Raw genomic sequence first — 13,039 nt, 5'->3', positions numbered from 1 at the left:
GTGAGAGCTGGACCATAAAGAAGGCTGATCGCTGAAGAATTAATGCTTTTGAATTATGGTGCTGGAGGAGACTCTTGAGAGTCCCATGGACTACAAGAAGATCAAACCTATCCACTCTTAAGGAAATCAGCGCTGAGTGCTCACTGGAAGGACAGATCCTGAAGCTGAGGCTCCAATACTTTGGCCACCTCATGAAAAGAGAAGACTCCCTGGAAAAGACCCTGATGCTGGGAAAGATGGAGGGCACAAGGAGAAGGGGACGACAGAGGACGAGATGGTTGGACAGTGTTCTTGAAGCTACCAGCATGAGTTTGACCAAACTGCGGGAGGCAGTGGAAGACAGGAGTGCTTGGCGTGCTCTGGTCCAGGGGGTCACGAAGAGTCGGACACGACTAAACGACTAAACAACAACATCCTACCTCCTCTCATTCTCATGTTTTCCAATCTTAACATATCCAGCTCCTTCAACCGTTCCTCATATGGCTTGACTTCCAGACCCTTGATCACCAGAACTGGACACAGTATCCCTTCTGTGGGCTGACCAAGACAGAACAGAACAGTGCTATGGCTTCCCTTGATCAGGAAACTAGACTTTGGTTGATGCCGCCTAGAATAGCTTTTTTTGCTGCTGCATCACTTTTTGACATGGGTGGAATGTGTCCTTGAAATCACGCCTCCCGCTTGCCAGGATGGAGAATATTAAGGGGAGCGTGAGGAGGTGTTGGAAGTTAGGTAGAGTATGGAGGTAAATTTGCCTTTGTTGCTCCATTGACCTTTGCTCTAGGGCAGGGGTCAGCAAACTTACCGCGCCCCGGGCTGGTGTCTCCAGCACCAATCGTGCAGTGGGCTAGAGGGCAGGGGAGCGCGTGCCCATACATGTGTGCACATGCTATTTCCGCATGCTATTTCCGCATGTGCAAGGGCCTCCTCCGACCTGGATAAGGCTTGCGCATATAATACCTGCGCATGTGCGCAAGCTATTTCCGGTGCTCCTCCGACCCAGAAGTGGGCAGCCACGCAGCGCAGTGCCGGTAAGATCGGGGGGCGGTGGGGGTCACCGCGGGCCGGATAAATGAGTACCGGATAAATGGTTTTTTGGGGGGAGGAGCAGGATCATAGGGGCAGCCATTCCCTCCACCCCAATGAATGCGCCAGAATTGCTGTGTTGTGATGTAGCTTTCTGCTGAATTGACCTGCTTGCGTGATGCGCTTAACCCCAGCCTTTTGGGCCAGATGAACAAGTCTAAGCCACACATAGCAAGACAAGAAGAAGAGTTTGAAGAGTTTGGATTTGATATCCCGCTTTATCACTACCCAAAGGAGTCTCAAAGCGGCTCACATTCTCCTTTCCCTTCCTCCCCCACAACAAACACTCTGTGAGGTGAGTGAGGCTGAGAGACTTCAGAGAAGTGTGACCAGCCCAAGGTCACCCAGCAGCTGCATGTGGAGGAGCGGGGAAGCGAACCCGGTTCACCAGATTATGAGTCTACCGCTCTTAACCACTACACCACTTGCAAACTTTCTTTTGGGGGGCCCATCTAAGTTCTTCGCTGATTAAAAATCAAATTCTGTCTAATTAATCTATTAAACGCTGCAGGTGAGGGATTAGGGTAAACAAAGAAATGCGTCGAGGAGTACTATCTGAATTTACCTTTCTCCAGCCACGAAAGATGCAAGGACAGCGGTCCTTTTCTGCGTCTCTCTGTTTGTTGGGGGTATATGTCTTTGTGTCCCCCTATTAAAGTGAGTTAGGAGGCCAGCTTAGCTTCTCCCCCAGTTTCCTCCTGAGGCAGTGGGCTCACGGCACTTGCCCTGACATCCTACGCCAGCCCGTTGAGTGGTGGAAAGCTAGCTCCCACTGAGCCTACCGTTGGCACACTTCCGAGAAGTCCTGGCCAACGCCCGAGTCTTCCACAGCTTCTCCAAGTAGTAGGTGTCCTTGCCCGGCGATGGGATTTCGTCACATGTTAGCAAGATGTCCTGGCCTGGGGTGACCTGGCTGGGCACATTTCTCATGGCAAGACCCTCCACAAGCTTGCCACAAACCCTGATTTTGCTTCCAGGATGCCACCAGCAGGAAGGAAAGAGGCAGCTGGCCAAGAGTTTCTGGCTAAGAAAGTGACGCTGTACCAGGGCGAGAAGGATCTTGTACTTTGCTCCTTCCTGATGGATGAGTTGGATGCAATGGGAGGGAAAACAGCACAGGGGTGAGAACTCAGAAGATCCAGATTCAGTTGCTGCTGCACAACAGATAAAACGGGGGGGACTTTGGAGCATATTTTCTTTTCTTGTGATTTTGGCATTTATGCCAGAAGGCAATTACTGTACAGTGGTGCCTCGCAAGACAAAATTAATCCGTTCCGTGAGGCTCTTCATATAGCAGTTTTTTCATCTTGCGAAGCAAGCCCATTGACAGCTTAGCGGATTAGCGCTATCAGCGGTTTAGCGGCTTTTAGCGATCAGCTGTTAAGCAGCTTATCAGTGGATCAGCTGATAAGCGGCTTAGCGGCTTAGGAAAAGGTGTGGGAGGGGGAAAAACCCGCAGGAACTCGCAAGACATTTTCGTCTTGCGAAGCAAGCCCATAGGGAAGTTCGTTTTGCGAAGCGCCTCCAAAACGGAAAACCCTTTCGTCTAGCGGGTTTTCCGTCTTGCGGGGCACCACTGCATTAGAAGCCTTACAACTCAGTAGGCTGATTTCTTTGCCACCAACGGTTCAGGGCCTGCTTTCGGACAGGAATGATCAAATTACTTTAATAGTGGCTGAATTTTTGAGCGCTGCCCATGTAGAAAGACTGGGTCGTTATAAAGAGAATCAGGGGTTCTTAATTGATTCAGTAGTGCTGTATTGTATTGTTTATGCAAGTTGATTTTCTATGGAGTTAAAGATCTGACCGGGACAAAACTTGTTATGTTCAGCTCGTATTTTGCACAATTTGTATACAGTGTCTGTTTGATAATGCGTGGTTTGCTATGCCTAATAAAGAATAACTACTAAAACGGGGGGGGTGTGCTTTTGGACCAGGGGGAAACATTTATTTCTTTATTTATATTTATTAACTGTGACGCCACACTGGTTGTCTTTATGGGGAACTTTTCAGGGGCCACGGGGCAATGGCAAATGGGGCCCAGAACCGTCCTGACCCATTTCACAGCCTGAGACAAAATGCGACGGCGCTGTTGCATTCCCTCCCCGCTTCCGCCGTCAATGTCTTGCTTAATGGGGTCAGCAATGGTGGTGGCTTCCAGCAAGATCTCAGGGAGCGCTTGCAGTATAGCTGCCATATGACCCCACTGGGGGAGCTGGGCATTGCCCCATGGTATTCCGCCGCCCGAGGCAGCTGCTTTGGTGGGCCAGCCCTGGTGGGGTCAAAGGCCAAGGTGGCCAGATCAATGGGTGTGACTTCTTACGTCTTAAGTCCATGCACATAAAGCTAAAGTTAAAGTTAAAAGTAAAGGGACCCCTGACCATTAGGTCTAGTCGCGGACGACTCTGGGGTTGCGGCGCTCATTTCGCTCTATTGGCCGAGGGAGCCGGTGTACAGCTTCCGGGTCATGTGGCCAGCATGACTAAGCCGCTTCTGGCGAACCAGAGCAGCGCACGGAAACGCCGTTTACCTTCCTGCCAGAGCGGTACCTATTTATCTATTTCAAGCCGAGGGAGCCGGCGTTTGTCCACAGACAGCTTTCCGGGTCATGTGGCCAGTATGACTAAACTGCTTCTGGCGCAATGGAACACCGTGACGGAAACCAGAGCGCACGGAAACACTGTTTGCCTTCCCGCTGGAGTGGTACCTATTTATCTACTTGCACTTTGACGTACTTTCGAACTGCTAGGTTGGCAGGAGCAGGGACCGAGCAATGGGAGCTCACCCCGTTGCGGGGATTCGAACCGCCGACCTTCTGATTGGCAAACCCTAGGCTCTGTGGTTTAACCCACGGCGCCACCCACATCCCTTACATAAAATTGGACGTCTCTATATACAAAAGCACATATTCCCATCCTCGCATTTACCCTGCGAAGGGTACAGAATCCACCCGTTTCAAATGAAGTTGATCTTTGGGCCCCTTTTTTCCTAGCGAGCGACACTTGAGTGCAGGGGAAGTCGAAATCCTGCAAATCTTTTCTCTCCCCCCCCCCCTCTTTTGCATCTGGCTCTCTCGCATTTCTCTCCTCGCCAGCCAAGTGCTGTTATGTGAGAGGCGGCTGGTGTGTTTTCTTTGGCCCTCGTCCAGAGGAGGTCACTGTTGTTGTTATTGTTTCATTCCGGAGAAGAAGGATGCAGTCATTATTTCCCCCTCTCTTCTGGGGCTCTTCTGGGGCTGTTTTAAACAAGTGCTCTGGTGATTTCCAGCAACACGTTGTTCCTAAACAGAGTTGTTCTGGTCAGCAGAAATGGCGTCGAGTCTTGCGGGCGGGGGTGGCAGCTCAAAGCTCTCTTGCTCAGCGAAGCAAACGGTGCTCATTGCATAAAACTTCAGAATTCTGTAGGACACTTCCAGGACATACGATTTGCATGGGGAGGGCTGTAGCTCAGAGGTAGAGGCTCTGCCTTACATTGAGGAGGTCTCAGGTTCAATCCCCGGCGTCTCCAGGAAAAGAGAGACTCCTGACTGGAACCCTGGAGAGCTGCTGGCAGTCAGTGAAGACAATACTGAGCTAAATGGACCAATGATCTGACTCTGCACAAAGCAGAGTCCTTTGTTGCCCCTTTTGCATTTTGCAGCCAGGATCAAGGAGGCCATGTGACTCGTGAGCAGAGAGATGGGGAGGGAACCACCTGAATACGAGTTTGTGTGTGTGTATTATTATTATTATTATTATTATTATTATTATTATTATTATTAGAATTTCTATACTGCCCTAAAGCCGGGGGTCTCAGGGCGGATCACAGAATAAAATCAAGATACAGTCGTACCTTGGATCCCAAACGCCTTGCAAGTCAAACGTTTTGGCTCCCGAACGGTGCAAACCTGGAAGCATAGCTGTCAACGTTTCCCTTTTCTTGCGAGGAATCCTATTCGGAATAAGGGAATTTCCCTTAAAAAAAGGGAAACATTGACAGCTATGGAAGTGAGTGTTTCAGTTTGCGAACGTTCTTTGGAACCCAAATGTCCCAACGCGACTTCCGCGACTTCCGATTGGCTGCAGGAGCTTCCTGCAGCCAATCGGAAGCTGCGCCTTGGTTTCCAAATGTTTTGCAAGTCGAACGGACTTCCCGAATGGATTCTGTTCGACTTCTGAGGTACCAATGTATAAAACCACAAAATAAATAATTGAAATAAAGACAACAACCCAATCACCCCCCCAAAAAACACATTTCAATAGGGCATAGGATGTACCGTATTTTTCGCTCTATAGGACGTACTTTTTCCCTTCTAAAAAGTAAGGGAAAATGTGTGTGCATCCTATGGAGCGAATGCAGGCTGCGCGGCTAAGCCCAAAGCCAGAACAGGGAGACGGAGCGCTGCGCAGTGCTCCGTCTCGCTGTTCTAGCTTGGGATTAGCTGCGCAAAGCCTTCACCCCGCTGCCCTGCGGACGCTTCAAAGGCTGTCCCCAAAGCCAGAACAGCGAGAGGCTATCCCAGAAGCCAGATCCCTCTTGCTGTTCTGGCTTCTGGGGTTCAGAATTTGTTTCTTCTTGTTTCCTCCCCCCAAAACTAGGTGCGTCTTATCGTCTGGTGCATCCTATAGAGCGAAAAATACGGTAAATCAGATCAACCAAAGGCCTGGTTAAAAAGGAACATTTTTGCCGGGCACCTAAAGGTGTATAATGAAGGCACCAGGCGAACGTCCTTGGGGAGAGCATTCCACAGACAGGGAGCCACAGCAGAGAAGGCCCTGCTCTGGTGTCGCCACCCTCCTTGTAGGTTTTTTTTTCTTTTTAAAAGCTGTATCCGTAACCAGAATGTCACAAAATAGTGGCAGTTTTCAAGTTCTTCAAAACCCTGATGAAGTGTAGGATGGGAGCATGGAAACTGCCAACTGCGCTCTGGGCAAAGTATGAGTAAAAAGATAAGGAGAGTTTTCAGGAAGAGACGTCACCCCACTCGCCCATCTAGGAATTCTCCTTATTTGATAGAAAGCAACGTGTGGCTGATTTTTCCAAGGCCTGCTTTATCCAGGGTAGGGAATACATTTTTTCCCACCCAGAAAAGAAAGGAAGGGAGGAGAGAGATGATGCTGTAATTTATTTTTGTATTTATTTATTTCTGAAAAATCTATTAATAGTGGGGCCCTCCAACCAATGGGCTTTGCTGCTTGGTTTCAGGCCACAAGGAATGTGGGGGAAATTCAGTCCCATTCGTGTTGAAAGGTGAGCCTACCAAATCCTTACTTTCTGAAGCGTCACAGAAACCCAAACTCAGCCACTGCTTCGAAATTTGCAGTGCATTTCTCTAGCCATGTAATGTCCACGAAAATACCCATTTACTAGGGTAATTGCTTGTAAAACACTTAGAACAGGAGTCAGCAAACTTTTTTAGCAGGGGGCCGGTACACTGTCCCTCAGACCTTGTGGGGAGCTGGACTATATTTTTTTTTTGGGGGGGGGAATGAACGAATTCCTATGCCCCACAAATAACCCAGAGATGCATTTTAAATAAAAGGACACGTTCTACTCATGTAAAAACATACTGATTCCCGGACTGTCCGTGAGCCGGATCCGGCCCCCGGGCCTTAGTTTGCCTACCCATGACTTAGAAGTTTTGCCACAATCAAGGAATATATGCATTTTCTTAAATAATATAAAATATGCATGAACACATGTGCATTTAAAAATAAACGTACCAAGTTGCATTACATCAGGGGAAATCGCTGTGCAAAAAAAAAAAAATGTATATTAGGATAAATTGCAAGGGGGGAATTGCATATTAGAAGAAATTTGCACTAAAATGCTGATGAATTTTCATGAGGACTTAAAAAAAAAAGAATTGCGAACTGATGCAGACGTGTGGAGAACTGAACTGAGTTTAAGTCTAGAAAAGATGAGAAACCAAGAGAAGCCGAAATTGACACATACCCAACTGCCTGTGCCTATGAAGTGGAGGGGCAAAAACCCCAGGACTGCAGGACTGCAACTCTAGGGTGTGTTGGGAAACCAGGACTGCGATCCATTTGTAGTAGGTAAACTTTCCATTTGTATTAAGGCCCAGGAATCACTCGCAGAAGCATTCCCATCTCTGGAAAGCAGAATAGGCAAACTAGCCAAGTTTCCTGTGCCCCTATGGCATCATCCAGGCCTTCCCAACGTCCATCTCTTAAGCATAGCTGTCAAGCGTCCCTTATTTGGCGGGACAGTCCCATGTCCCACTGCTATCCCTTATTGATGATGTCCCTTAAATAAGCTACTGAAGGTAATGGGGCCCTTTCTATGTCCAGCTGTGCTTTGTCAACAAGAAATTGTTGCTGTTTTTTTGTGTTGAATATATGCTATATGGTAATTTATGGACCTAATAGGTATCCAAATCCATTTGCATGGAACAAAATATTTATTTTATCAAAGTAATTGTTGAACTCTTATTTTGGCTGCTGAACCCTTATTTTCGAGGCTGCTGGTCCCTTATTTTCAAATCTGTAAGTTGACAGCTATGCTCTTAAGGCAGGCTTCCTCAATCTCGGCCCTCCAGATTTTTTTTTCACCTACATCTCCCATGATCCCTAGCTAGCAGGACCAATGGTCAGGGATGATGGGAATTGTAGTCTTAAAAACATCTGGAGGGCCGAATTTGAGGAAGCCTGTCTTAAGGCTTACAAACTTTGGCTATCTGCTCCTTCTAGAACTCTAGAACTCTTTTCTGGAAGCCCAGCAAAGAGATCTCTGGTCCAGAATGGGCCTGTTACCACTTGCGACCTGTCACAACAGACACAGCCAACTGACCTTGTTCGGCTGGCTTGCCTGGCGCTTGGCACCATTCCCCTGCAACCTCTGCCAGGGCTAGATCTCCAACAAAGTACCCTTCTGGTATGGAGAGTTGGTGTGAACTGCAGATGTTGTTGAAGCTACAACGTTCATCATCATCTAGACATTGGCTGCACGACCTGGGGCTGATGGTGGGTTGTTGTTGTTTAGTCGTTTAGTCATGTCCGACTCTTTGTGACCCCCTGGACCAGAGCACGCCAGGCACTCCTGTCTTCCACTGCCTCCCGCAGTTTGGGAGCTGGGAGCTTCGAGAAGACTGTCCAACCATCTCGACCTCTGTCGTCCCCTTCTCCTTGTGGTCTCCATCTTTCCCAGTATCGGGGTCTTTTCGGTGAGGTTTGATCTTCTTGCAGTGCATGGGACTCTCAAGAGTCTCCTCCAGCACCATAATTCAAAAGCACCAATTCTTCGGCGATGGTCCAGCTCTCACTTCCATACATCACTACTGGGAAAATCATAGCTTTAACTATACGGACCTTTGTCGGCAAGGTGATGTCTCTGCTTTTTAAGATGCTGTCTAGGTTTGTCATTGCTTTTCTCCCAAGAAGCAGGCGTCTTTTAATTTCATGACTGCTGTCACCATCTGCAGTGATCATGGAGCCCAAGAAAGTAAAATCTCTCACTGCCTCCATTTCTTCCCCTTCTATTTGCCAGGAGGTGGGGGACCAGTGGCCATGGTCTTTGTTTTTTTGATGTTGAGCTTCAGACCATATTTTGCGCTCTCCTCATTCACCCTCATTAAGAGGTTCTTTAATTCCTCCTCACTTTCTGCCATCAAGGTTGTGTCATCTGCATATCTGGGGTTGTTGATATTTCTTCCGGCAATCTTAATTCCGGCTTGGGATTCATCCAGCCCAGCCTTTCGCATGATGAATTCTGCATATAAGTTAAATAAGCAGGGAGACAATATACAGTGGTACCTCGGGTTAAGAACTTAATTTGTTCCAGAGGTCCATTCTTAACCTGAAACTGTTCTTAACCTGAAGCACCACTTTAGCTAATGGGGCCTCCTGCTGCTGCCGCGCCGCCAGAACACGATTTCTGTTCTCATCCTGAAGCAAAGTTCTTAACCCGAGGTAATATTTCTGGGTTAGCGGAGTCTGTAACCTGAAGCGTATGTAACCTGAAGCGTATGTAACCCGAGGTACCACTGTACAGCCTTGTCGTACTCTTTTCCCAATGGGGGGTTAGACTCCAATAACACCTAGAGCAGTTTTCTTCTGTGTTGGGCCTCTAGGTTTTCTTGGACTGTGGCTCCCTTCATCCCTAAACATTGGCCATTCTGGCGGAGGTTGATGGGAGTTGGAGTCAAGCTTTGTCTAAGGGGCCAGAGGTTCCCTATCCCTGCTTCAGAGAGCGTTCAAAGTGTTTGGTGTACTTTCTCCTTGGAGCTTCTTAGCAACCCAGCAGGACAGCTTGCTATTATTCCCCCCATTTTGCAGATGGAGGGGAGGCAGACTGAGGCCGAAGTCGGCTCACTTAAAACCATCTAGTGAGAGCACCATAAAGCAGAGATTTGGATCTGGGGCTTCCAGATTTGTCTAGCCCAGGTTTTTTTGCCACTACGCTGCATCGTTTTTGTAGCTAATGGGTTTCTGTCTCTTTTTGTTCCTCAGTTGCGGAATGCCAGGATCAAATTTGACCACGATGGAGAGAAAAGGTAGAGTGTGTTTTAATTAATTGACTGTGGTTTTATGTAAATTGTGCTATTTTTACTGTTGTTAGCCGCTCTGAGCCTGGCTTTGGCTGGGGAGGATAGGATATAAATATTATTATTATTATTATTATTATTATTATTATTATTATTACTACCTTCCCTGGCTCCATGAAGACTGATGTGTGTCATTGTGCTTCGTTACATTGTATAAAGCCCACAGTCATTCTCCGTTCCATTAATTGTTTCACACGTACAGAGAGAAACTGGCTGTCCTTTAGGATCTGTGTAGACGCTATTAGGCGCAGGAAACAAGAGCTTTCCAATGTCAATATGCAGGCGAAGGCAAATACTTAATTTTATTTATGCTGTCTAATTTTAAATTGCTGTTATGGCCTAATCTGTATTGAAATTGTCCTTTGTTTTCCCGGTGTTATCTTTCGCTGACTAGCTGTACGAGTTAATCTGGTCTGTGACCGTTTAATAAAATTTGATTTGTTTGATTTGTTTGTTGTCCTTTAGGATCCTTCAAAACCAAAAGGAGGAACCCATACTAACAATATTCTAATTTGTTTAAAACTGATTGAGTTTAATTTAATTGCATGCAATGTCGCTATGTGTATTTGCTTTTCAGAAGCGAAAGCAATGGAAGAATGTACTGCTGCCCCACATTACTGAGCAGAGGCAGAGTGACGCTTTAAATAACAAAATGCCTATTATTTTCTTGCAGGATTATGCAGTTCCAGAGGCCAGTTAAGTTCAAAGAAGTTCTGCAGAAAGCCATGGACGCTTTTGGGCAGATGATGGACTTGCAATACGCCAACAATGAGGTTGGTTTCTTTGCTTGCTTGTACGTGTGTGTGCTTAAAACAACCTCCTCTCTGCAAGGCGGGTTACAGCAAACTAAGAAAGTTTCCCTAGAGCTTGTTGGCTGTTTTTTTTGAATTAAACTGTATATATATCTTGTTAGGGAGTGGGTGGCGCTGTGGTCTAAACCACTGAGCCTCTTGGGCTTGCAGATCAGAAGGTCGGCGGTTTGAATCTGTGCGATGGGATGAGCTCCCGCTGCTCTCTCCCAGCTCCTGCCAACCTAGCAGTTCAAAAACACCCCAGTGCAAGTATGAAATGAATTTTATTATGGTCCCAGACCAGATTCGCCAGTGCAAGTAGATAAATAGGTACCGCTGTGGCGGGAAGGTAAATGGCATTTCCGTACACTCTGGTTTCCGTCGGGTGTCCCGTTGCACCAGAAGTGGTTTAGTTCTGCCTGCCACATGACCCGGAAGGCTGCCTGCGGACAAACGCTGGCTCCTTTGGCCTGGAAGCGAGATGAGCACCACAACCCCATACTCACCTTTGACTGGACGTAACCACCCAGGACTGCAAGATCAAACCTCTCCATTCTGAAGGAAATCAGCCCTGAGTGCTCACTGGAAGGACAGATCCTGAAGCTGAGGCTCTAATACTCTTAATGAGAAGAGAAGACTCCCTGGAAAAGACTTTGTTGGGAAAGATGGAGGGCACAAGGAGAAGGGGACGACAGAGGACAAGATGGTTGGACAGTGTTGTTGAAGCTACCAGCATGAGTTTGACCAAACTGCGGGAGGCAGTGGAAGACAGGAGTGCCTGGCATGCTCTGGTCCATGGGGTCACAAAGAGTTGGACACGACTAAACGACTAAACAACAACAACATCTAAGGGTCCTTTACCTTTTACCTTTTAAATCTTGTTAAGTGTAAATTGAGAACTGGGCGCAAAGGCTTTTCCCAGCCATTCATGACACCTGCCAAAGCTTTCCTTGCAGCTAATATTTAATGGGTCTATTAATTTGGTTGCAGGTTGCTTTGGGTTGCCCTGGGCAGGATAAAGAGCGGCTAACAAATTTAATAAACAATAATGATGAACTGCTTAATTAACCCTTGCTCTTAAGGAAGCTACAGGAGCCATATTCTGCTTTGATGTAGCCGAGCACCAGGGAAGCACACCCTCTTGGCTTTGCTTTCTGCCTGGGGAGAGGCTTGCAAATGCCACCTGAACAGGAGACCCTTTCTGCACAATTTAGCAATTGGGCATTTAGCTCTGTGGCACCTTCCCCTTAAATATTAGACAAGTTCCACCTCTGCTGTTCTTTCAGCACCTACCAAATACCTTCCAACAAACCCAGATGGGCAAGATATAAATATAACAACAACAACAACAACAACATCAACAACAGGAACAGGAACAATAAATATATAATAATAATTTTACACCCTTGTTACGTAGCTTTAGGCGCCAGGCTTCTCCCTCTTCTCCCAGGCTTTTGGCTCATTAAACTTATCTGGCCTTTTAAATTGTGTGTGTTGTGGAGAGTGGGCGTTCTTGTTTTTCTTTGTTATTACGGTATGTATTTTTGTGTCTTTCTATTGTGAACTGCCCTGGGATCTTCAGGTGAAGGGCGGTACAGAAACTTAATAATCATTACGCAGGTGGCGCTGTGGGTTAAACCACAGAGCCTAGGGCTTGCCGATCAAAAGGTTGGCGGTTCGAAGCCCTGTGACAGGGTGAGCTCCCGTTGCTCGGTCCCTGCTCCTGCCAACCTAGCAGTTCGAAAGCAAGTCAAAGTGCAAGTAGATAAATAGGTACCGCTCCGGCGGGAAGGTCAGTGGCGTTTCCGTGCGCTGCTCTGGTTTCACCAATAGCGACTTAGTCATGCTAGCCACATGACCCGGAAGCTGTACGCTGGCTCCCTCAGCCAATAAAGCGAGATGAGCGCCGCAACCCCAGAGTCAGCCACGACTGGACCTAACGGTCAGGGGTCCCTTTACCTTTACTCATTATGTGGAGATCTTCCCCTGTTTGCATCTGTGCTGGAATTGTCGATAGAGTTGCATCATCTAATCCAAATTGTTTTCAAGGTGTTTTTATTGTTATCTCAGGTAGGCTCCCCGCTCGCCAGCCACCCTGCCCCCAGTTCAATGTAAATCTCACTTGGAAACCTGCGGAACTCCCCGCAACCTGCTTTCTTTCTTACTCTCAGGCTGAAAAACATGTGTTTTTGCATGGGAGCAGTAGCACGATGGCCAAGACACCTCCACCATTCTTAATATCCTACACCTGTCTTCTTCACCCTCACAGGCTCAAACCTTGAGAAGCTTAGCGAGGTGATGAATCAGCACGCAGCAAGTCGTGCCCCCCCTTCTCCCCCTGCCACGGGCGCCCTGGCTCATCAACTTAGCTGTTCAGTTTTACCGGCTGTAAGAAAGCTCTGCTCCATTTCCTGAGCCTGCAACCTGCCAACTCTCTCTCTCTCTCTCTCTGGTTTACGTGTGTCTATATTTAGGTCCGTGTCTGGTAGGGAACTTTCATGTAAAGAGCAGCCTCGTTGGCAAGTGAAGAAGAAAACCTTCTTGCTAGACACAAACAATTAGGCAAAAGGACCACAGGCAGAAGTTTTCAAACACGGTGTCCCTTTTTTTGGCGCCT

At 47.5% G+C, this 13,039-nt stretch overlaps 1 protein-coding gene across 1 annotated transcript in view; it reads left to right on the top strand.

Annotated features, from left to right (window-relative positions):
- Positions 1–13,039, top strand: part of LOC310827742 (mitogen-activated protein kinase kinase kinase 3-like) — a 115,170-nt gene that overhangs the window by 64,726 nt on the left and 37,405 nt on the right. The window contains exons 4-5 of the mRNA XM_083704134.1: positions 9,537–9,580; positions 10,305–10,404. Of these exons, the coding sequence (XP_083560260.1) occupies positions 9,537–9,580; positions 10,305–10,404 (144 nt within the window). The remainder of the gene's footprint in view (positions 1–9,536; positions 9,581–10,304; positions 10,405–13,039) is intronic.

Source organism: Podarcis gaigeae, assembly GCF_964106915.1.
Source record: "Podarcis gaigeae genome assembly, chromosome: 12".
NCBI classification, from domain to species: domain Eukaryota; kingdom Metazoa; phylum Chordata; class Lepidosauria; order Squamata; family Lacertidae; genus Podarcis; species Podarcis gaigeae.
The sequence above is the reverse complement of the archived record's forward strand: the minus strand, read 5'-3'. Positions and strand labels throughout refer to the sequence as shown.